The 23,143-nt window shown below is 41.7% G+C and overlaps 1 protein-coding gene across 1 annotated transcript in view; it reads left to right on the top strand.

Annotated features, from left to right (window-relative positions):
• CENPN (centromere protein N) overlaps positions 1 to 23,143 on the top strand; it is a 668,201-nt gene that overhangs the window by 382,607 nt on the left and 262,451 nt on the right. Inside the window, exon 7 of the mRNA XM_044081800.1 lies at positions 6,702 to 6,759. Within this exon, the coding sequence (XP_043937735.1) occupies positions 6,702 to 6,759 (58 nt within the window). The remainder of the gene's footprint in view (positions 1 to 6,701; positions 6,760 to 23,143) is intronic.

The following is a 23,143-nucleotide window of genomic DNA, read 5'->3' as shown; positions in this document are numbered from 1 at the left end:
TTTATCATCGACTCAGATTTTATCTCATAGAATAAAACACCTCAGGAAATCTGACCAATTATTCATTGAATATTCTACACGTAAATTAGGCAAGGCAGTTTCTAAGGTTACTCTTTCAAGGTGGTTATCTGATTGCATTTCCTTTTGTATGCACAAAAAGGGCTTACCCCCACATAATTGAAGCCCAAAGCTCCTTCCACAAGAGCAATAGCTACTACAACAGCCTTCATGAAAAGACTTTCCATTGATATTTGTGCTGCAGCAACTTGGTCAACAGTTCACCCTTTTTTGTCTGATTATAAATTTAGATGTACAATCTAGATTACATTCCTCCTCTGGTTTCATCATTCTCAGGAACGTCATTCCTTGATACCACCTGGGTAAAAACAGCTTGGGAATCTGTCCCATGCACTTAATGAAAATAGACCACATCGGATACAAAAGTTATGTACGTAACACAGCAATAGATTTGTGTTGTCTGATTTTCATCTGGTTCAATCTCCCACCCTCTTGTCCCCTTCCAGATTCTCATATTTTGACTTCTGATGACTAAATACATTTCATATGGACCCTGACTGTGAACAGTGCTATTAGACTCTGATCCCCTACTAAAAGCTTCCCATTAAGTTTGTGATTAACCTTTAAAAAAGATTATACCTCTAAATTTTTATCTGGTGGTGGTGGCAAACTCTGTATGAGATACCAAGGTAGATCGTAGGCAGTTATGGTTAGAGGAAGAGTCCAACCCCTGGATTTTATCTGGTGGTGGTGGCAAACTCTGTATGAGATACCAAGGTAAGATTGTAGGCAGTTATGGTTAGAGGAAGAGTCCAACCCCTGGATTCGTGAATCTTCAGAGATGGTGCCGAGGTAAAACTGGTTGAAAATGAGGTAACACTGATGTATCACTGTGGTAAGTACATAACTTTCATATCTCATTTATGCAGCCTTTTGTCTAACCTGTGAAGTATTTAATATTGGACATACAACAAATGTCTTTATAAAGGTATTTATGAACATAATTGTGTGATTTCTATCGGAAAAGAAAATCATGCACTTTCAAACATGCTTTAAAATATGCTAATTTTAAAATATTTTATTTTATGCACTGTAGTTTGTTGATGGGGATGAGGGGAAGAAAAAGAACATTAACTTGACCGTTGAGAATACTATTGGCAATCATATATTTTCTTACTTAATGATCATACACATTTTAAGATGGTCTTGAAAAAAACAGGCACTTGACAGTATTTGTTTACACAATTTTAATGTCACATGGTGTTAGTCTTTACATGATATTTTTATTTGCTTTCTGTGTTTACTGCAGTTTTTCATTGCATAGTGTGTTACTCCTGCTTAAGCATCATAAAGCGTTTAAAACATCTTTGGTTTGTGAGAAGAAAACGCTTACTGACAAGAGTTTTTGTTTTCCTTTATTAAAGCTTTTTAGTGAATGCCTCCCTGCAGTGTATAAGTGTTTAAAGTTAGTTTTAGTACTTTCATTTGATTATCTTTTTTTTTGTTTGTTTGTTTTTTTTTTTTATTATTATTTGTGGCTGCACAGTCATGAATTCTCATGTTTTACTTCCTGCTGGGTCAAAAATGTGCATATTTCACATCCCCAAAGCAAATTTGCTTAAACTAGTCTAACCTCAGATAGCATTACAGTAAACTGTCAGTTAACCAGAACTCAAGCAACCAGCAAAAAAAAAATCGAAGAAATACAATACAATTTTCTTGTGTTGCACTTTGACCCCCCCACACACACACAGAAACATACCTTAATGCTTTTAGAGTTTTATAAAGGGAAGATGGGAATAAATTCCCTCTCTCTCCAGCCTAAGAACAAGTCAAACCAAACAAATAGTATAGGGTACAGTATTAGTCAGGCCTATTTTTAATAGTAACTCTCAAGCAACCAGAAACTACAGTTATCCGGCATCTACCAGTCCCCATGGGTGCCGGGTAACTGAGAGTTTTACTGTACCTAACTTCTAACAAGGAAGTAGCAGGAAGCACTGCTGATATGTAATTGTGTGTCACTTCTACATTTCAAAGCTCTGCTGCAGTTGTACTGAAAAAAAAATCATGTGTTCTGTATAGCTTGTCACATTCCACAACTTTGCTGTACCTTTTTAGGTGCAGGTTTTGTACAGTTTTTCATGTTTCCATCTTTGCTGCATCTTTACTGGAAAACATTTTTATATGTATACAGTTTTGTTCACTGTACCTTATCCAAGGGTGATGCAACAATATGAACAGAAGATGATTGGCGTAGATTTTGGTGTCACTGTAAGGGGACACGATTTGTAAACTTGGGAAGGTACTGTTAACAGACCACACTGCTTTGTCGGGGACGGTTTGCAGCTGTCCCCTCGAGGCTTTCAAATATTGGCTAAAACTTTGTCTTCCCCTATTCTGTATTCTGTGGGCAATGCCAGCCTGACAAACCTTCCGACATAGCAAAACCAAACCAAGGAAATCTAAAGGTGTTACTGCTCAATGCCTGGATTCTAAACAAGAAACTGGACTCCCTCTAAGCTCTCCTCACCCTGGAGAATGTAGGCAGTTGTGCAGTTACTGTGGCATGATTTAAACTGTTAAAATCCCTGGAGACCACCCTGGCAATGCAGGGATACAGTGCCTTCCACGGATTACTACTGCACAAGGGACTAATGCCAGAGGTATCTGAATGTACATAATAAACAATATGATGCTACTTCCAAATTACTGTAGGCAAAGTCCCACACCATTATCTTGCAAGTTATAGGTCTCCTGTATGACCCTGGAAACCCATAAGACATACTTCAGTGTACTGGAGACGCTAACCATTCATGTTAATACTAAATTCATTGGCAACTGTAGCTAACCAACTATAACACCGGAATCATACACAATCCCAAACTGGTAGGCCCAGAGATTCCAGGTCTTTGAAAACGTAAACACTCTGGACTTAGTTCATACACCCATTAGGGGTGAAAACATAGTGAATCTGGAACTTACTAACATGGAAGACTGCTGCACCACCAGTGTAATCTCTTTCCTGGTAGGGTCAGACCGTAAAACTGTTTCATTTGAAATAAAAATAAAACCTGGTATCCCAGCTAACCCTTGAATTTTTAGGAACTATTCTAAGGCCAACTTCCTACTATTAAGTAATGATCTGTCTAAATTTCAAGCACCCCTGAAACTCTGAAAAACACTGCTGCCTATGCAGAATTGTTCACAGAAATCCTGCACAGTCATGTTAATAACTGCACAGAGTGAGCTGTGCACTACAGGAATAAGAGCAGGGCAAACTTGCAAAACAAGCCATCATGGTTGAATTCCAGCATTGACTGGTTGTATAACAAAAGACAGAATCATGGCAAATGTTAGAAAGTGCAGTCCTGAGCAAGATAAAAACACCCATATTAATCTAAACAAGCAACTTGGAGGGCTAATCCAGTCTACCAATGCCAAATTTGAGGTAAAAATTACCTCCCAGGCCAAGGACAATCACAAAGCTTTCTTTAACTGTGTCCGTAACCTCAAATATAGCGCACAATTTGCAGAACTAATTGGAAACTGAGCCAGAAGATGTTGCAATTCTACTGGCCAAAAAATTTAGCTCCACTTTTACCCCACTTCCATCTGAGACACCCCTCAAGAAATATTAAACATAACTCCATCAACTGTCACTAGGGAACAGGTCCTCGACACATACTGCAAGGCCAGGAACACCACATAGATGGGCCTCGTAATATCCTAAGATGCTTCCTAAATAACCTGAAACATGATCCATCAAGACCACTTGAATCAATGTTTAACCATAGCCTCTAGATAGGCGTCATGCCACAAGAATGGAGAGTTGCAACAGTCACCCTCTGTATAAGGACAAGACCATCTACTGACCCTGGACACACAAGTATGACCAGCCTCTCTTGCAAAACCATGAAAAGAATTATAGGAATTAACAGTGACAGAGGAAACCTTCAGACACTGAATCCAACCCAGTTTGCTTTTGTCAAGGACAGGTCATACCTATTCTACCTGGTAGACTTCTTTTGAGAAGGTCACCAAAGCAAGGAAGAGGGCAAAACCTTGAAGTACAACCTACCTTAACCTTGCTAAGATATTTGAAACAGTACCCCTCTCATCTGAGAATTTAGGATTAAAGAAGTTGGGATAGGGTTGTTCACCTCCAGAAAGAGGCTGGTCACTAGCGGAGTCCCTCAGGACTCTGTGCTGCGTCCACTCCTTTTTGGCAACTATTTCTGTGAAATAAAAGCTAATGCTAAGCGTTTCGGGCTGACCAAATTTGCAGACTGCAGAGTAGGCATAGTTGTAGAATCCCTTCAAAGTCACTAACAGTCTTCCAAAAAGGGTGGATGCATATAGCTGCTAGAGCCATGGTCTTAAACTCAGTCTAAGAAATGTATAGTAATCTTGGGGAAGTCAGCATCCTCTGGAAAGTATCACATTGATAACACACCCCCTAAGAGTAGACTTCATAGTCGGGAACTTGAGAACGCATGTACTGTAACCTTGCCTTTGACCATCATCTGCCTATAATAGTAAAGAAATCATTCTATGCTGCTCAACTTATACCCAAGGATATGGCATCTAGGTCTGTAGAAGTCACTGTTCCACTGTACTCTGTCCTCATCAGACCAGTCAGTGAGTACAGCACTCCTTTTGATATATACCTGACCAGTTACATGCTTTTGCAGTTTTTGCATTACATCTTCATACCAACACTAGTAGTATGGGAGCCCTACCTCTGTCATAAACAATTAGTGTTCTCCACAGTGGAACAGGACCACAAAGTTAAAATGGCTAGATAATGATGTTTTACTAGTAATTAAACCTAAATGTTATGTTTTGTTGTACATTGGCATCTCCACAAAGTTCTGCAGTTATAGTGAGTACTTCACATGACTGTACTTAACACTTTCATTATCAGACCACATTTTAGAGTGCTTCCTTAGACAACTTTCAGTCCAGTGAAGAAACCTTCTGCGTCTCTTATCTAGATATCTGCAATTTTGTGTTCCCTGCCGTCCAACACTTTCAGCACTTTTAGATAATCCCTTACTTGACATTCGGACTCAGTTTGATGACTAATTGTAGTGTTTAGTATCGTCTTAACATGACCAAACATTTGCATTTCATAGTGGATGGAAAATTTCTGTGACTGTTTTTGATTCACTGTCTCCAAAAACATCCTCATCATTGCTGCTTCCCATCTGATTGATACAAGAATGTGACCAAAACAGGGGCCAGAATCTGAGTCAGTTGGGCCCAAGCTCTAAAAAGTGGAGAAATGATACATGGTTCCATCTGATGTCATTTAAAAATATAATTGTGGATCCTTTCCCACATATGTCTAACTTGGTTCAGATTCAACAGGAAAGCCTCCTTGCCACCTGATAGAGAATCTGGCATCTTAGATTTGGGAAATTGTCTTGAACTTCCATTCTTGCAGAAAGTTCCACAAACTGTCATCCATATGCAAACATTTAAATCTAGCATTCTAAGATAACTTAGAAGTGTCTGCTACAAGAAAAAAAGACCCACATCACATAGGCACTATATGAATATAACAGGAGTCACTGTGATGAGCTGGGTAGATCACTGAAGACAGCTTGCTGAAGCAGGCCTCACTTAGGATTCTGCTACAATCAAAGGACTGAAAGCAACAATTGTTAAATGATCGTGTTTCTTGCTGGGGATTATTTGGTTCAAAGCTAAGGAGCTTAGAATCAAACTTAAACTAGAGCAGAGCATTGATGCAGTCCGATTTTATTTATTTATTATCGTGTGTTTCAAGTAATCAGCCTGATCTTGCATTGGTGATCAGTCTTAATGCTTCCTGTGGTTGTTTATCCCCTGTACTAGACTGCATTTGCCATCTTTTTCTGGAAAGTCCCAAGCTGGGGGAATAAATCTACATTATTGTGCATACTATGATGTTATGACTCACCATAAGTGTGTTTTATCTTGTATCCATCGGCTTCCACCCACCCCAATTCACATAATTTGGATTTTGATCCTTGTCACTGGTAGAAAGTCCCCATGTTCAAATGTCCCCTTTGCTTTTTTTTTTTTTCCAGTGGTGCATTTCTGTATTTGAGAAGAATAACAGGAAGTCTCATCATGGGGTCGCTGTTTGGGGGAAGATGTCCCACTTCATGCTTTGTGTAAGAGTTTTGGAGTTTCCCCCAGAGATGCTGCTTGATAGATTGGAAGGGGCCCTTGTATTCATAATCTCTTGACCATGGGTGTGTGTGTGTGTGTGTGTGTGTGTGTGTGTGTGTGTGTGTGTGTGTGTGTGTGTGTGGAGGAGGTAATACACACACACACACACACACACACACACACACACGCACACACGCTTGAAATTCAATATTTCTTTAAAATACTTTTGATGATTTATAGGTTGGTACTAAGCTAACTGCCCTTGCGAGCCATTTTAAGCCTAGCTAACTATCCCTTGTGAGGCTCAAACCCTGCACCTTGTGTTTGTAATGCAAACACCTTAACCATTAGGCCACCCTCCCAACAATGAGCTGTGAGTCTATCAGATTGTTTATGTGAACAGTGTACCCTTCTCAGAGCTCTGATTTTAGGTAAGAAATCTGTTCTGATTTAATGCTTTCTTACAATTGTATAATTGACAAATTATGTCAGCTTTCTTTAATTAGACTTTTGTATCCTAGACATACCAGGCATACCATCCAAAATCAGTACGAGAGAAAAATGCTGCTCCAGTTGAAGGTAATTGGAGAATCCTGTTTTCAGTCCATGCATGTTCTTTTAGTTTCCTAAAATTAAAATCTGTTTTGTATTAAATTACTGCTCAGACTAAACTTGTAGTTAACAATTGTTTATCAGTGGCAAAGTAAAACTGTGCAAGACCTGATTTACAGTGATATTTTTTTTTGTGGAGATTGTCACTATTAAATATTCAGTAGAGTGTGTTTAGTTAATGTAGGCTCATAAAAGCATAGTCTTGAATTAGTTCTGTGACTGCAGTTGTTTTGGTGAGTTGGATAGGTAATTGAAAATAGTAAGTCTGGTTAATGTTAAAGTCCTTTATTACCTTTAGTTTAAAATTGGCTGTAGTTGTGTTTATTCACCAATAAAAGTCATGATTAGAAGCATGCTGTGAACTGTCACTGTTTATTTGGTTAGAAAGGCTCCAGTTTGTATTATGGCTTTACTTGGCATGCAGTTTACTGTACAGTTTTATTCGTAATTGTCAAGTAATGCTGTATGTCTTTGGATCCCACTTTTTACTAGTAGATGTAGGTAATGTTAGTTAAATTTGTTTCATACATGATGCTTACTTGAAAAAAAAAGTCATGGTTTGTGATTTCAGCATAAATTGGTGGAGAATTCTGAATGGCAAAGTAAGAGCAAGCCATGATGTTTTAGATAAATGACCAAACAAAATTACCGAAGAATGTTTTAAGTACATGGACCATAGATAGCATACAGTTTCTGTATTGCATCAATATAATAATGTGCAGTGAACATAGGCCTGCAAACTGCCTAAGATGACAGATGCCATGTAACTAGTATTTTTGCTATGGCATCTAAACATTCGTTAAAGGACTATGTTGTGAGTTTCTCAGTATTTTTCTAAGATTGCTAGTCTACCCAAGTTCTTAATTGAAACCTAGATATTTCTTTGGGGAAGATATCTTTAGCAGCGTACATATTTTCACTTCTGTTCACAAACCTCCAACCAGCTCCCCCCAACCCCCCACAAAAAAGGGCTCTCTTTAGACATTCCAAAAGAGTCGAGGAAGATGCATGTGCTGAGCATTTAGAAAACTATTTGGATATTGGCAAGTAACATTATAGGTTCATAGGTTTATACTAGGCTATCTGCCCTAAGGCATTTATAAGCCTAGCCCAAATTATTGTGGCTTACGCCACCCCTTATATGAAAAAATACTGTGCCCATTAGTTTGTTGTGCCTCTGTCCAGCAGTGACCCAGAGATGATTCCCGGGGTAAACCTACGATCTCCCATCCACAGGTCTAGATTTCTCTTGAACAGAGTCAGCGTGCTCTGCTCACACATGGACCGATTTTATTCCACAGCATAGGAGTCTCTGAGTGATAAATCTATCCACTCACCTCCTATATTTATATCCGTGCTAAAGGTTTAAGTCGCTTGCTCTAGTGGTTTTGGATTTTGATTTTTTGAGGTGGAGCATGTCCATTAATTCCGGGTTGAGCAGCGGGTATGCACTGAATAGAGCTGGAGTTTCTTCAATCTGGCAGCATATGACAGATTTTGGAGTCCTTTATCCTTTTGGTGAGGAACTTTGGGGTCTCTCCAATTGCTGCAGATGTCGGTGAGATACATCCCGAATGGGGCATTGTACTCGATCATTGGTCTGATAAGTGAAGAGTACAGGGGAACAATGACCTCACTAGATCTGGATGTTCATGATCAGGTGGGCAATGTAGAAGGTCTTTCTAACCACTTTAGCAATGGGCCACTGTCAACCTGGGTCCCCAGGTCCCTGATAACCTCTTCTGTGCTTAGTGGATTGCCACCTATATGGTAGCTTGGGGTTACCTTGTTTTGGGTGTGACTATACATTTTTGGCGTTTAACTTCAGGCCATGGCTCTGGCACCAGCTATCTGTTTCCGTGAGTCCCTTCTGAAGGATATCCGTGTCCGATGCACTTTCCACTATGGCCCAGTTTGCAGTCATCTGCAAACTTTGTCAGCCAAAGTCCTCCCATGTTGGCCTGTACTGAAGTAGATGCCAAACAATAGGGGCCAAGGACCGACCCTGTGGGACACCACTTGTGACCGGCTTGGAGTCTGACACAGCGCCAGCAACTCTAACCCTGTGGGTTCTGTCAGTTTGCAACCCATCTTGTGACATATGGGTTTACATTTGTCAAGGTAGGCTGTATGGACTGCTCATCAATGGCCTTGGTGACTATTTTCCAATGTCTGCAAGTCCCCTATATCTTTGTTTATGAGCTCCATTATGATCCTCTCCATAGCTTTGCAGACTAGACTTGTTAGTGGGTGGTAATTACCAGGAGGGTCGTGGGCGCCACCTTTGTGGAGTGGGACCACAGTGCCGTGACGCCACTCCTGTGGTAAGGCTGAGATTAAACAGCTGCCTTATGTGCGGGTTTAATTCCTCATTTAGCTCGTGTAGCACACAGACATTTTACATGCGCGCGCACAAACACACACACACACCCACACACTTGTGTGTGATCTAATAGTTTGTGATTTGCTTTAAGCAAATTGTTCTTGCTTTTAATCAGCTGTATATTAACAAATTGATTTAAATCGTATTTTGATGTAACATGGTTCAAGTGCTTATTATAAATAGGTGGTTTTATTAGGTACACGGTTCTGATGAAGTCTTTGAAGAAGAAAGCACTAAACTGAGATACAAGAAATAAGATTGGATATTACATTAGGAACCTCGTGGGTCGTTGTCCTGTCTGTGAGTGTTTTTTGTGGGATCTGATTCACTCCTCTTTGGTCCAGATACTTTTGGTTTTTGGTGTTGGAATGCGTATATTTTACAGATGTTTTTGCAAAATTATTCATGTTGTGGTTAACTGTAACAGGGTACAGTTTTAACTTTATTAGCCTTAATGTCCTGAATTTTACATTAGCTGAATTATATGTGGCTCATAAAAGTTGTCTGTATAATTGTGTTCTGAAACCAAATAAAAGTGGGTAGTGAAAGACTGACTGGAATTGTCATAGCAAATTTCTTGTTGCCCCTGTATCTCTCGGATATTTAACCCTGTTTGAGCAAATGTGTTTCCTACATTGTCCCAGCACATTACTGCTGAAGTTTTGACTACAGTAATCTTAGATATTCATACTTCATAAAAGCTGCTGCTACTGGCTTCCTGCCATGACACCTATGTTAAATTTTTATCTTGTCATCTTCCTGTGAAGCAGAAAGAGTTATGATCTGTATATCATAAAGAATTTCTTTAGTTTATCTTATACCTGAGATTTGTTCTCTGGCATCAAAGGTGAATTAGACATAGGTATTCTGCTTTTCGTCATGTGGTACATTGATAACTAAGAGGAAGACAGGCAGTCATTTTGAAGTAGAGTAATAATGTATTTCAACAAAGAGGGTATCTTCAAAACAGGTATTCTCCAAGTTTAGATATTAAGATTCATATTATTCTCCCTGTTCATCAATATCATGTTAGATAATCCTTCTATTCATCTGTTACAATATTCCTGACATAAGGGAGTTGCCTGCCAAGGCAACGACCTGACATTGGCTAGTATACCAAAGTCTTTTATTACCCAAGGTGTGCAGTACATCTGATGTAGGCCACCAACAGATGTCAGCCATAAGAGACATATGCGCTCACCACCCTCAGAACTTCTTTGCTGCTATTCGGATCGCCAGTTCCAGATGTCGCTCTGCTGTTAGTATCGCTGATTTATTAAGATAAATGCCCCGTTGGGGGAAAACTTTTTGTCTGTTTTGCTACCTTATTCTTTACCGAGGGTAATGTCATCCAAGAAAGGAAAGTGTGACTGTGGAAGACAGATTCCACATAAGGATAGTCGTTCCCAGTGCCTTTTTTTTTTTTTTTTTGCCTCGGCCCTCAGCACGACCACAAAAACTGCTCCATCTGTCAGCCCTTTTTACCTAAGACCCTCTGAAGTCGGCTATCCTCCCTCACGATCTACTTAGAAAACCAGTGTGTTAAGCTTCTAGTGAAGAGTGCGATGCATACCTCCTCTAACCCAGCACCCGGGCCTGCTAAGTGTAAGGCCATAAAACATAGGCCCGAAACTGAAACTGCGCCTCTCGATCTGGACATCTCTCCCGAAGCACATGAGATCTTGGAGACGCATGCCAAACAGGATCTCTACCCACAGGCCAAACCTGTTTCCCAAGTCGCCTTGGTACCAGATGTATGCACGTCCAGTGAGGCTTCTCATATGTCAACCACTAACGTCCAGGGAAAACCCAGGCTTATTGTGTCAGAAGGCCCTAGGGGAGTTGCCCAGATTATCGTTGGTAAGATGTCGACTCAGATCTAGTTGTGAATGTAGGCATATGTCTGGCCCTACTTCTTTGCACCATATGTATACCCCAGCAAAGAAGGAACAAAAAAGTAAGCACATCTCAAACCTCCCCCCCCCCCCCCAACCCACAGAAGGAATGCCTAACTTCTCTTGAGGCCTTTTTAAGGCCTTTAAGGCACTTAGGCCTTTGTCAGGTCGCCCTGCATCCTCTCCGGCCTGCTCTTCTTCCCCACAGAAAAGACCTAGACCTTATCCCACTTCAGAGGAAGATTCTTCTGAAGAGGATGATGACCCTTTGGATTACTCTTCAGAAATCCCCTCTCCATTAAATTATGCCTCCCTTGAAGAGGATTCTAATGGAACAGAATCTCCTGTGGAGGAGATTTTTTTTGGGGAGATGACCACTTCAAATGGGACAGTACAGAGATGTCAGAGGTCCGGTAACATTACTATAACCTCCTCCAAGTGCAGTCTGCTAGTCTTTCAGCCATTCCTCCTGTTATACCTGCCTTTTTGGATGCTTTTGCATCCACTTCAATTCATCCGGCTACTTCGCCTCCAGCCCCGAAAAAGCCCAGACAGGTACTACAAGGGTACCCAAGGACTGCCATTTTCTTTTCAAGGCCCCAGTTGCAGATCCTTTTGTGATACCTATGTGATACAGTCATCTGCACTGCCAAGTCCACTTCTGAGTTACAACTTCTAATCCAACAAGCCTTTACAACTACTGAAACTTGGATGTCAAATAACCATCTCACTCTCAGCCCCAACAAAACCAAACTCATTTTATTCACCCCCAAAAAACTACCCCCTTAACAAGAATGAATTCTCAATCTACTTCCAGAATGATACTATCGTAGAGGTTGTTTCTAGCACCAAACTGTTAGGTGTCATCATTTTTGAAAGCCTAACATTTGACCTCCATATCCACAGTGACATCAAAAAAACACATCAGAAACTGGATACCCTGTATAGACCCAACTATTTCCTTAACCTCACTGCAAAAAAGGCACTAACCTCATCCTTTTTATTACCATCCCTACTGTATGGTGCCCATATCCTCACCAATATCCAGTCCTCTCTGAAAACCAAACTTGACTCGTGTTACAGTAAGGTTGCCAAATTTGCAACGAGCGGAAATTTCTCAGCACACCACTGTTCCTCTTTACGGCAACTAAATTGGCTTGAACTACCACGTTATCTCAATTACCTACAGTTAACTACTGCACATAAAATTATATATAAACAGTCAGCATGCCCTTCTCTTTCCTCCTTACTGTCTTTGTATCACCATAACAGACCTTTCCAATCAGGAAACAAAACACTGTTCAGAGTAGAAAAACCCAATCTCCCAGCTGGTCAAATGCTGTATTCCTCTACTGTCTTTAAGCTTTGGAACACCCTCTCATCTTCAATCACTTCCATCTGTAACCCAGACAACAACTTTCCTTTGGCTGGCTATGCTCATGCTAAAATAACTCTAACCCACTTCTTTCTGGCCTGCTGATGTCCCACCCAAACCTCTTTATAATCTGAACCCTACTTGCCTTACTTGTTTACTTTACCCCAAGCTATGTTACACTGCCTTCACTCTACTTCTCACCAGTACCTACCTTTGCAGCTATCACCCTGCCTTGACAAACTTCCTCTTCTCTTTCCTCTAATCTCTAACAGTTAACATCTTGAAACTGCCATCTCATTTTTGAATAAACCCTCAGCAATCTTTAAAATCTTATCTGACTAACTGTTTGCATATAGCCCTTTAACAATGCTAAATATGTTACATAATGTAAATGATTGTGTGTGTGTGTGTGTGTGTGTGTGTGTGTGTGTGTGTGTGTGTGTGTATGTATGTGTGTGTATGTGTGTATATATATATATATATATATATATATATATATATATATATATATATATATATATATATACATGTAGATGTGTATATATATATATATAAAATGTGTGTGTGTATATATGTATATATGTATATATATATATATATATATATATATATATCCTGAACCTTTCTGCTCATACTATATCTAAGCTGGTTACTGCATAATACTAGTTAGCTCTGTTATGTATTTGTATTCAAATCTGACTTGTTAATTGTATGTCCACGTTTGTTACTGTATTACCTGTTAGCTCTGTATGTAGTTGTATTTGTATCAATTTGTTAATTGTATGTGGAGCTTTTCTCCCATGGCCTCCACTGAAAATGGGCTCACCTAGGTCCAGTGGAACTTTCCGGTAAACAAATGCAATAAATAATAAATAAATAATAAATATCTGTAGCTTCTGATAAGGCCTCCAGGTCATTTCCTCCTACCTCCCTCCTGCCTTCAGTTAAGGATAGCAAACAGCTGGAGAGGCTGGGAAAGGAAATCTATACCTCCGCCACCTTGGCCTTCAGAGCACTAAACTATCAGACACACATGACCACGTACAACTGGGAACTCCTTTCTCAAATTTGCAAACTTATTTCTGACATCCCAGACTCTGAAAACAAGTTCCTGGCATCCTCGCTCCTTGCTACTACTTCTCCGGTAGCCAGACACTCCAGTAAGTGCAGCTATGATGCAATAGAAGCCACTTGTAGAGCTGCAGCTTCCTCTTCTCCCCGCAGAAGATTTGTCTGGCTTAGGCTTCAGCCCCTACCTGAAGACATCAAGGCAAAAACTAATGGATGCTGTCTTGAACAATACTGCTGTTTGTGTTAAACCTGCAGAACTTTTCAAATCTCTGCAAGAAAAAAGCAAAGAACTTAAAGACCTTAAGCACATTCTGGTACCCCTTATGCCTACAATTCACAGGAACTACCCTGCAAAACAAGTCTTCATACACTGATAATCCAGAGCCCCACAAACTAGACCCCAGAAAAGGCCTAAGATTCAACAGTTTTCTCCTACTTCTGCCTCGTCTTTCCAAATGGCTAAGCAGCCCTTTCCTGATCGGATGGGCTCCTCCTCTTGACTACTCCAGCAACCTCCCCTCCCCTCAACTTTCCCAGTGCCTTTCCCTATCCCTTCCATCCTGGGAACTCATCACTCAAGACTATTGTGTTAAACATCATTAAGAGGGGATACTTCATGGTTTGGCAAAATGGGACTCTGTTCAGGGGTATTCCCCTATCACCAAAAGATCAGGCCTTCCCCTTTTCCCTCCAGTCTTGCAAAGCCTACTAGAACAGGGCACTATTAAACCTGTTCCCCCAGGGCAAGAGTGAAGAGGCTTTTACTCTCGCCTATTCCTAGCTCCCAGGAAGGAAGTCCTTGGAGACCTATTCTAGTCCCCTCCTACCTCAACTTCATCATAGTCCCCTAATTCAAAATGCTTACTTTGCAAACCTTATTCCTTCTTATCCTCCCTCAAGCATTCCAAGCTTCCATAGGCATCAAAGCTGCCTACCTCCCATAATCATATCCACCCCAGATACAGGAAAATCCTGCAATACTTTGTGGGATACTTGCACTATATCTCATCTTTGCCTTTTGGGCTTTCCAATGTCCAGAGAGTCTTCACAAAATGTGTAGCTCCAATGGTAGCCTTTTGTAGACTCCAAGGGATCTTAATCTACCCCTACCTAAATGTTCTTGACTCAAGCCACTTCTCAAATAGAATTGAGCAAAAATCTCCAAATGACAATTGCCATTCTACAAGGCCTGGGATTTACCATTTATTTATTTTTTACTTAACATTTGTTAACTGGGAAAGTCTGACTTGGAACGTAGCCAATTTTCAGCAGAGGCCCGGGGAGAAACGCTGCAGATGCATGTCTTTGAATGTGGGAAGAAACTGGAGCACCTGGAGGAAACCCACACGAACGCAGGGAGGACATGCAGACTCCGTACAGAATGCACTCCAGCCAAGAATTGAACCAGAGAACCTCTTGCTGTGAGACGAAAATGCTACCACTGCACCACTGTGCCATAACTTCAAGAAATCCTCCTTGGCTCCTTCCCAAGATCATACCTTTCTGGGCTGCAGATTTCAAACCCAGAGCATGATGGTGTTGCTACCACCTTCCAGTGTACAAGAGGTTTCCTTGCTCTTTGCAGAAAGATCCCTTAGATCAGATAACAGACAATTCCTCAGAATTGTGGGACTGATGGCATCCACCATCCCTGTGCTTCCTCTAGCATGAGGAAACTGTAATGGTTCCCTAAGTCAATATTGTCTCAACATGCCCACCCTCTAGAATCCCAAATCCCTCTTCTACCCTGTCTCCTTTGCATGCTAATGTTTATTTAAAATGGATGTCTACTTCCGAATTGTACAGCTTGCCAACTATACTCATGAGTGCATCACCAATGCCTGCTGCAGTAACACAACTGTTTCTAAATCCAGGCTTCCCCATTCACCCACTGCCACCAACTCACCAAGTCCTCTTCACAGATGCATTGGACACTGGTTGGGGAGAAGCCGTGGATCACCACACAGTTCATTGACAGTGGTCACCCTCCCAAATGAGGGATCACATAAACATCAGTGAAACGAAGGTGTTAATCTTTGCCCTTCAGATCTTCCAACGCCTTATCAGACCAGGGAGATTACATGTACACACAGACAACATGACAGGCTTGTGGTACGTAAACTGGGTGGGGGGGGGACAAGAGCCTACCTCCTTTGCAGACGCCATGCAGGCCTGATATCTAGCATGCCTCCTAGATGTATCCCTCCAGGTGGTTTACATCCCTTCCACTCAGAATGCTGTGACAGACACCTTAAGCAGGTCCAGAACACAAGCCCACAAATGGATACTTCACGGGGATGTGTTCCTGGACATTGTCCATCAATGGGGTATTCCAGCGATAGACTTGTTTGCCTCCCCCTTGAACAAACACCTCCCAAAGTTTTGTGCCAGAGAATCCCATCCTCAGGCATGGAGAGTTGATGTCCTGTCAATCTCCTGGAGGGGGAAATTAATATATGCATTCCCTCCCCTTCCACTCATTCCAAAAGTCCTGCTGAAAATCCAACCGGAAAAAACTAAAATTTTGCTAGGGACTCCCTATTGGCCAAGACAGCATTGGTTCCCCCTTCTCTTTCACCTAGGCAAGGGCAATCCCTGCAAATCGCCCCACATAGTTGACCTATTAACACAGAGCAAGGACTTGCTCCTCCTCCCACACTTGAAAACCCTCCAACTAACCCTGTGGGTGATAGAGCCCTGATCCCATTTAGGCACCTTTACTCTTGGGACGTGCTTCAAGTCCTACAGGAGGTCAGGAAACATAATACTAGAAAATCTTACCTCTCCAAATGGAAGAGGTTCTCCATTTGATGTCTTGCTAGAAACCAGGACCTGCTGACAGTGGACTCACTTGTGGTTCTGTCCTATCTGTGTGAATTGCTAAATGCAGGATTAGCTTACTTTTCCATCAAAGCTCATTTGTCAGCTATCTCTGCTTCTCTGCCACTTTCTCTACACTTAGCTTCTAGGTTTGAATCTAAATAATTTCTCAAAGGTGTCCTTCACATCTGACCTCCCAGGAGACCTGTAGCTCCACCCTGAGATCTCAACTTTGTGCTGGAGAAACTGACTCAAGCACCTTTTGAACCAGCTTCTTGTAGTTCACACAAACACTGTACTTGGAAAACTGTCCTCCTGGTGGCCATTACCTCTGTCAGGAGGGTATCAGAGTTACAAGCCCTCATGACATCTCCTCCTTTCCTATCTTTCCACAAAGACAGGGTCTCCCTTTGGACCAATCCTTCCTTCATGCCCAAGGATTTCAATGGTACTTAAACCAGGCTGTTCACCTCCCCACCTTCTTTCTTCCTCCCCACCTTCTTTCTTTCTTCCCAGAACAGGAGTAAGAGGATCCTTCAAACCCTTGATGTACACAGATCACTCAGGTTCTACTTGCACAAGACTATTTCCTTTAGGAAATCAGACCAATTGTTTGTGTCCTTTCACCCCAGAGTTCTGAGATTGCCTGTGTGTAAACAGACCATCTCCAATTGGATATCATAATCCATGGACTTTTGCTATGCTTACCATGGTCAAAGTTCTTCCAGGCTCAGTCAAAGCTCACTCTACGAAGGTAGTGTCTTCTTCAGGGGCCTTTCTCAAGGGTTTAGACACCAACTGTATCATAAAAGCTGCTACTTGGACATCTGTCCACACATCTGTTTAAACCTTCACTAAACGCTATAAGCTGTATTCCATCTCCAGATATTGAGCAAGGTTTTCCAGGGCTATTCTCCATGGTTTCATAGAAGATTCCTCTGCCATTTCCTCCTCTCTTTCTTCATGAGCTTTTGTATTCTCCCTTATGTCAAGAATACTGCAACAGATGAATAGAAGGACATATGGGAAGTTCCTACACAAATAATCTAACGATAGATGCCCTCCTCTTCTTTGTTGCAGTATTCCAAACCTCCCACTTCCTGCCTTTCTTGGATACATTGATTCTCATTCCCTTAGACTGTCGCTCTGCCTGGGTCCTCAGTTCTGAGGGTGGTGTGCGCTACGTCTCTTTTATGACTGTGGTGGCCACATCCGATGTACCTCGCACCCTAGGTAGTAAAAGACTTTGGTATACTGGCCGATGTCAGGTCATCGCCTTGGCAGGCAACTCTATGTCAGGAATACTGCAACAGAGAAGAGGAGGACATCTATTGTTATGGTAACTTCTTGCACAACTAATCTTTCTGTCTGGAATATGATGGTCCACTTGAAGAAATGCAGCATGAAACACTGCTGTATCTATTTTGTTTTGTTAACTTAGGTAAGTAGGCTGTTCCTGGAAATCTTTTTCAACAGTGATATTGAACAATCAGCCTGATGCTAGTTATTGAAGCCACAACCTTTTGGGGATTATCCCCATCCTTAGGAGGGGTCTGGTAAACTATGGAAATGGTTAGAAAATAGAGGCATAAAGTGAAATTAGACCAGGTGTTTTCTTTGGTACCCCATAACCTGCCCAATATCAGTGCCTTCAGAATTGTGGTACTGGACAACCATCCTGTAGACTTGGTACAAAATAACGGATTCCTTGGAGTATGGTTTGAACCCCTTACTTGTGTTTCAGCTTCATGTGGAGATTACCATTAACTGTGTTTAAAAGACCTGAAAGCAAGTTATAGGCTCACGTCTGAAGTGAGAAGAGATATACAGATTAGTGTTCTTCCTAAACTGGATTATACACATCCTTTAATAGTTTAAGCCATCCACAGGACACAGGCTCTGTGTGAAAACATATGTGGACAACTTGTTGCTCTTAGTTACAATATAACACACACAGGTACACCATAGTAATCATTTTACACTGGTTTCAGTAAATGCAATAGATTGTGTAACATTGCTCCTGCGGTGCTAGAACAGTGACTGACTGATCATCCAGCAGCAGGGTTAAGAAACTTTCAGCCACAGATGACCTCTGTAATTCATTATTTACAGAGATTTAACAGGATAGGTCAGCTGACTGATTCTGAAAAAAAAAAATATCTGTGGTAATTTATTTCAACTTTTTTTCACAAAAGCACATAGTAGCTTTAGTAGAGTATTCCAGCTGGCTTCATACAGATACTTTTCCTGCAAAGCCAGATCAGCTGTTTAAGGTACCAGATGCTAGCAGGGTCAGTTATTGGCATCCACACAGACAGCCCCCATGCACAGCTATTATTGGTACTTTATGAATTTGTGCACTTCAAATATCTTTATTTTATTTTACATTTGTTGACCGGGATTGTCCGACTGAGCTGAAGAGCCCTTTTTCAGCACCCTGGGAGAAAAGCTCCAACATATTATACAATTTTCATTATAAATTAGCATTAAACAGCAATGTTACAGGATTATTACATGGCATTAAGTAACAATACAATGTTATACAGCGTCAATAATCAGGAGTATAGCATAACTATTTCAAGATGTATAAAAAGAAATATGCCATTAAGATGAGTATAGTTTTTGGGGTAAGTGGTTACAAAAACAATTTTATCATGAAGTAGTTGCATGAAGGCAAGACCATTACAATAGAATGTTTCTCTGAGGCAATTTGCTTAATATATTTTAGAAGACAGTAGAAAGAGTAGTCAAGGAAGATTAGAGAGAGCTAGTGAGAAGAGTGAGTTAAGAGCAGGAAGTAGATTAAGGTATGAGAAGTAGGGGATGTTAAGGAGGGAGAGTGCAGTGGCAGGGCCAGTGACTTTTAAAGTGCTCTTTGGTGGCCGTCTTAAATTGTTTAGGTTGTGTCCGGTCCCTGATTTCTAGTGGGAGCCTATTCCAGGCAATAGTGGGGTGATAGCTGTACATGTTGCATCCAAATTTAGACTTGGGTTTGTAGATTTTTAGTAAGTCTTGATTAGAGCTTCGGAGAGGTCTGAAGGGAGAATAATTGGAGATGAGAGGGGATAGTGCTGGGCAATAGGGAAGGCTGGGGTAGGATAGAATGGATGATCTGGAGCTGAGCGAGATGGTGAGGTAATTCAAGCCAATTTAGGTGTTTTATAGGTTTGATGGGCAGCAAATCTAGCTACCTTGTTGTAGGTAGATTCAAATTTGGTCAGGAGTGTTGAGTTAAGATTTGTGAGAATTTGAGAATTGTACATTAGACTGGGTAGAAGGTAGGTAAGAGAGAGAGTAATCTTGGCTTCAGAGGTAAGGAATTTCTGTTACGGTAAAGGAGCCCTAGTTTTGAGTGAGTCGTTTTGATACAGTTATTAACATGCAAGTCAAATTTAAGCTGATCGTCGATGGTTACGCCTAAGAGCTTAGTACTGGATTCTACCTGAATGGGAGTGTTATTAAGGGACTGTGTGAAGAAGGAGGGTTTAATATTGTTGAACCTTTTAGGTAGGAAGAGTAGCAGCTTTGTTTTTTTAGGGTTAAGGATGAGTTGGTTGTTGGAGAGCCATGTTTCAACTAAGTTAAAAGATGCCTGAGTAGCTGAGAAGAGCTTAGAGGGAGAGTTGGCTGTGATGATGACTGTAGAGTCATCTGAGTATTGCACTGAAGATGACTGAGGACATGAGGTATAGAGCTGATTAGTAAAGATATTAGAAAGTAAAGGCCCTTGGACAGACCCTTGAGGTACACCCATTTTGACAGGGAAAGGAGGGGAGAGTGCAGAGTGTCATCTCACTGATTGAGATGTATCAGTGAGGAACTGGAGAACCATGCAACAGTATCAGAGGAGAAGTTGAGGTTATGCAGTTTGTGCAGCAGAAGCGAGTGTGAGAGAGTGTTGAAAGCTTTTGAGAGGTCCAAGAATAGGCAAGAAATAAGTTTATGATCGTCCATGGCTATAGAGACAGTGTTGAGGAAGGATAATAGAGCCGTAGTGGTGCTATGTTTGGGTCTGAAACCATGTTGAGTGTGTGTAAGCAGATTTTCCCGTATTAGCTGCTGCATAACTTGTTTATGAATACATTTTTCTAGTACTTTAGAGAGAGATACACTTCAGATATCTTTAATGAAGATTGGGGGAGTAATAGCCAGAGATATGCATTTTAACTCTGCTTCTCACACACACACACACACACACACACACACACACACACACACACACACACACACACACAGTAAAGTATGCCAACTTGCTTCACACAAATGCACACACACAGTCCTTCAAAGTCAGATTACTGACCATTTAACACTAAAGAGGTGTAGAGGGATAAAGCCACGGCTATAGCGCAGTCGGCCAAGTTTTGATTAGAGTCTTGAGCATCTGAGAGAGTGGAAGAGAGAGATGGGCATGCCCATTCAGGGTGGGAGAGAGTTCATCATTAACTTTCCCCATAGGAGAGGTGTAGTCTACAGAGGGGATTTGCTCTTCAATGTAATCAAAGAATGTGAGAGACGGGGCTTGGAGTGGGTAGGTCATATAAAGAAACCTTTCCCAGGATGGATGCAAAACCAACAGAGACCGCCAGAATGCCTTTAGGATCCACGACCGGCCCCCAGTAATACTGGAGCAAGTCCAAGGGTATTAAGATAAGCTGGCACACCGGGGTGGGCATGGGGTGCTGGGGGCTGAGCCAGTTACATTATCTCCCAAGGGGAGACAAAACAACTGAATGTCTGCCTCTCACTTACACAGACAGCACCAATACCCAACAGTTGTAGCCAGTTTGACTGTGTACTCCTCAGGTGTCTGATGGTACTAAAAATAATTAATAATGGCAATGGTGTAATGTATTTCAGCTTTGTTGTATGCAAATGTACAGCAGCCCTGCCAAACCTAGCACCATCTAAAATGGCTACAGTGATATATTTCTGCTTTGTTTCACCCAAAAGCACATAGTATTTCTGCCAAGCCTCTCATCATGTAGAAAGTCATAGTACAGTTTCATGTAAATGTTTTAAATTAATTATAGCCGTCTTACCTGATATTTGTTTCATTCCTTCTCATGATAGGGTCTTGGGTCTGACCTTTGGATCCGGCTAGGCCATATTCTTTAGACGTGAATCTGACTCTCGATCTCCTCCCTCTTACCCACAATGCAATGCATCCCCTCAAGCATCTCTGGTCTCGTTTTCAGCTTCACCGTCCGGACGTGGGTCTCCTACACACTCGAGCATACTTACCTTTCTCAGGAAAGTTAGGATAGCTTTGGATAACATTGTTGTACATCCTCCCTCTTGTAATTCTTCCGCTTTATTCCAGTGTGTGCATGTGAAAGTTTCTTTCTTGTTCTTTCTGTAAAAAAAAAAAAGTGTTTAAAGTTAGAAATTGTTATAGTTATTTATAGCATTATTTCTAAGTAAAGTTTCATTAGTCTTAGTTAACTTTCTAGACTAGGTTAAATACCTTTATCTTGGCAGCCTTTAACCGTCCATTGTTTTGGTGGACTTTGACAGTTGTAATGTTGGGCATAACTTCTCCCAGCTTTAAACATTGTACTTCTTGTGGGTATAAAATCCCCAATAAGGATGCCCACAAGGAGTATGTGTATTGCTTAGGGGCAGACCATTTAAAAGCAGTGTGTGCTGTGTGTCTCTTAATCCCCGAGGTCTTGCTGATAGATGCAACAAATTGATTCTGAAAGGTCTTCTTCCTTCATTGGCTCCTGAAGCTCAGACCCCTTCCTTTGCCTCCACATCGTCCTCTTCTACTAAAGAGGCTTCTCCCTGAGAGATCCTCTAGAGCCCAAAGACAAGTCGAGAAACTTCGGATCCGAAGAAAGTGCCTACCCATTTGGATCCTCCAGCATCCTTGGATCTAGAGGAAGTTATTTCTTTATCGCCATCTTCATTGTCTGTTCCGGTATTGGGTCCAGTGTCTCTGGATCCGAGAGCTTTGACCAACTCTCCGGTGCACTCAGTCAAATCTAAGCACTCCAACTCCCCCCCCCCCCCCGTCAGCTTCATCCAGATCCTCTAGAAGCTGGTCCGAGGCTGATATTGACAGGAAGATGAGATTCCTGATGGTCCAGATCCAGATGGGGTAGTCTCTGCTCCATTCAATGTAAGATCCGTGAGCTACCCAGGCCATACAATCAGGACTCCTTTGATCCAGCCTTCGGTTTCAAAGTTGCAAAGTTCAGGATTCCTGTGTGCATCTGTTTTGTTGCAGGGGAAGCTCCCTTTCTCTTTGCCGATGTTACCCTTTATCACCCCTTTTCCAATTCTGTTGGAGCTGTGGTGTTGGTTCTGAGTCTGGGGGACTGGGGTAGACTCAGTCTTTATCAGAGCCATGTCTTCCCCTAGGCAGTTCGGCACTTGACAGCTTGGGTCCGATCCCTTCTGGAGGCTGTGGATCCAGTAAGAGTCCTAGCTGTTTTCCTTCTGTGGCTTCTGCTTCAGGGGAGATGGAGAGGACCTCTCCCAGTCCGTCTGCTTTTCAAGTAGTGGAGAGAGTTTTCTCCCAGGTTGTGGAGATACATTACCACATGTCTTGCAATCCACCCCTCTACCCCTGTCTGGTTGGGGCTTTGAGACCATTCGTCCTGCCATGAGTCAACCCGTCCTGAGAGGCGAGGCCTCTGAGATATCCCTGTCCAGGAGGGATCCCCTTCCTCCAACACTTCCCCAGCGTACCCCACTGAGGAAGAAGCCATGCAAAAGAAGGCGCACTGACCTTCTGTTAGTCCTTAACTGAAGACACTGACTTTGAGGGGGAAGGATTTCGTCGATCCCCACCTGAGGACGTTT

This window comes from Protopterus annectens, chromosome 8.part1 (assembly GCF_019279795.1).
Source record: "Protopterus annectens isolate FY-2018-M chromosome 8.part1, PAN1.0, whole genome shotgun sequence".
NCBI classification, from domain to species: Eukaryota; Metazoa; Chordata; order Ceratodontiformes; family Protopteridae; genus Protopterus; species Protopterus annectens.
Note: the sequence above shows the minus strand (reverse complement) of the source record. Positions and strands in the feature narration are given on the sequence as shown.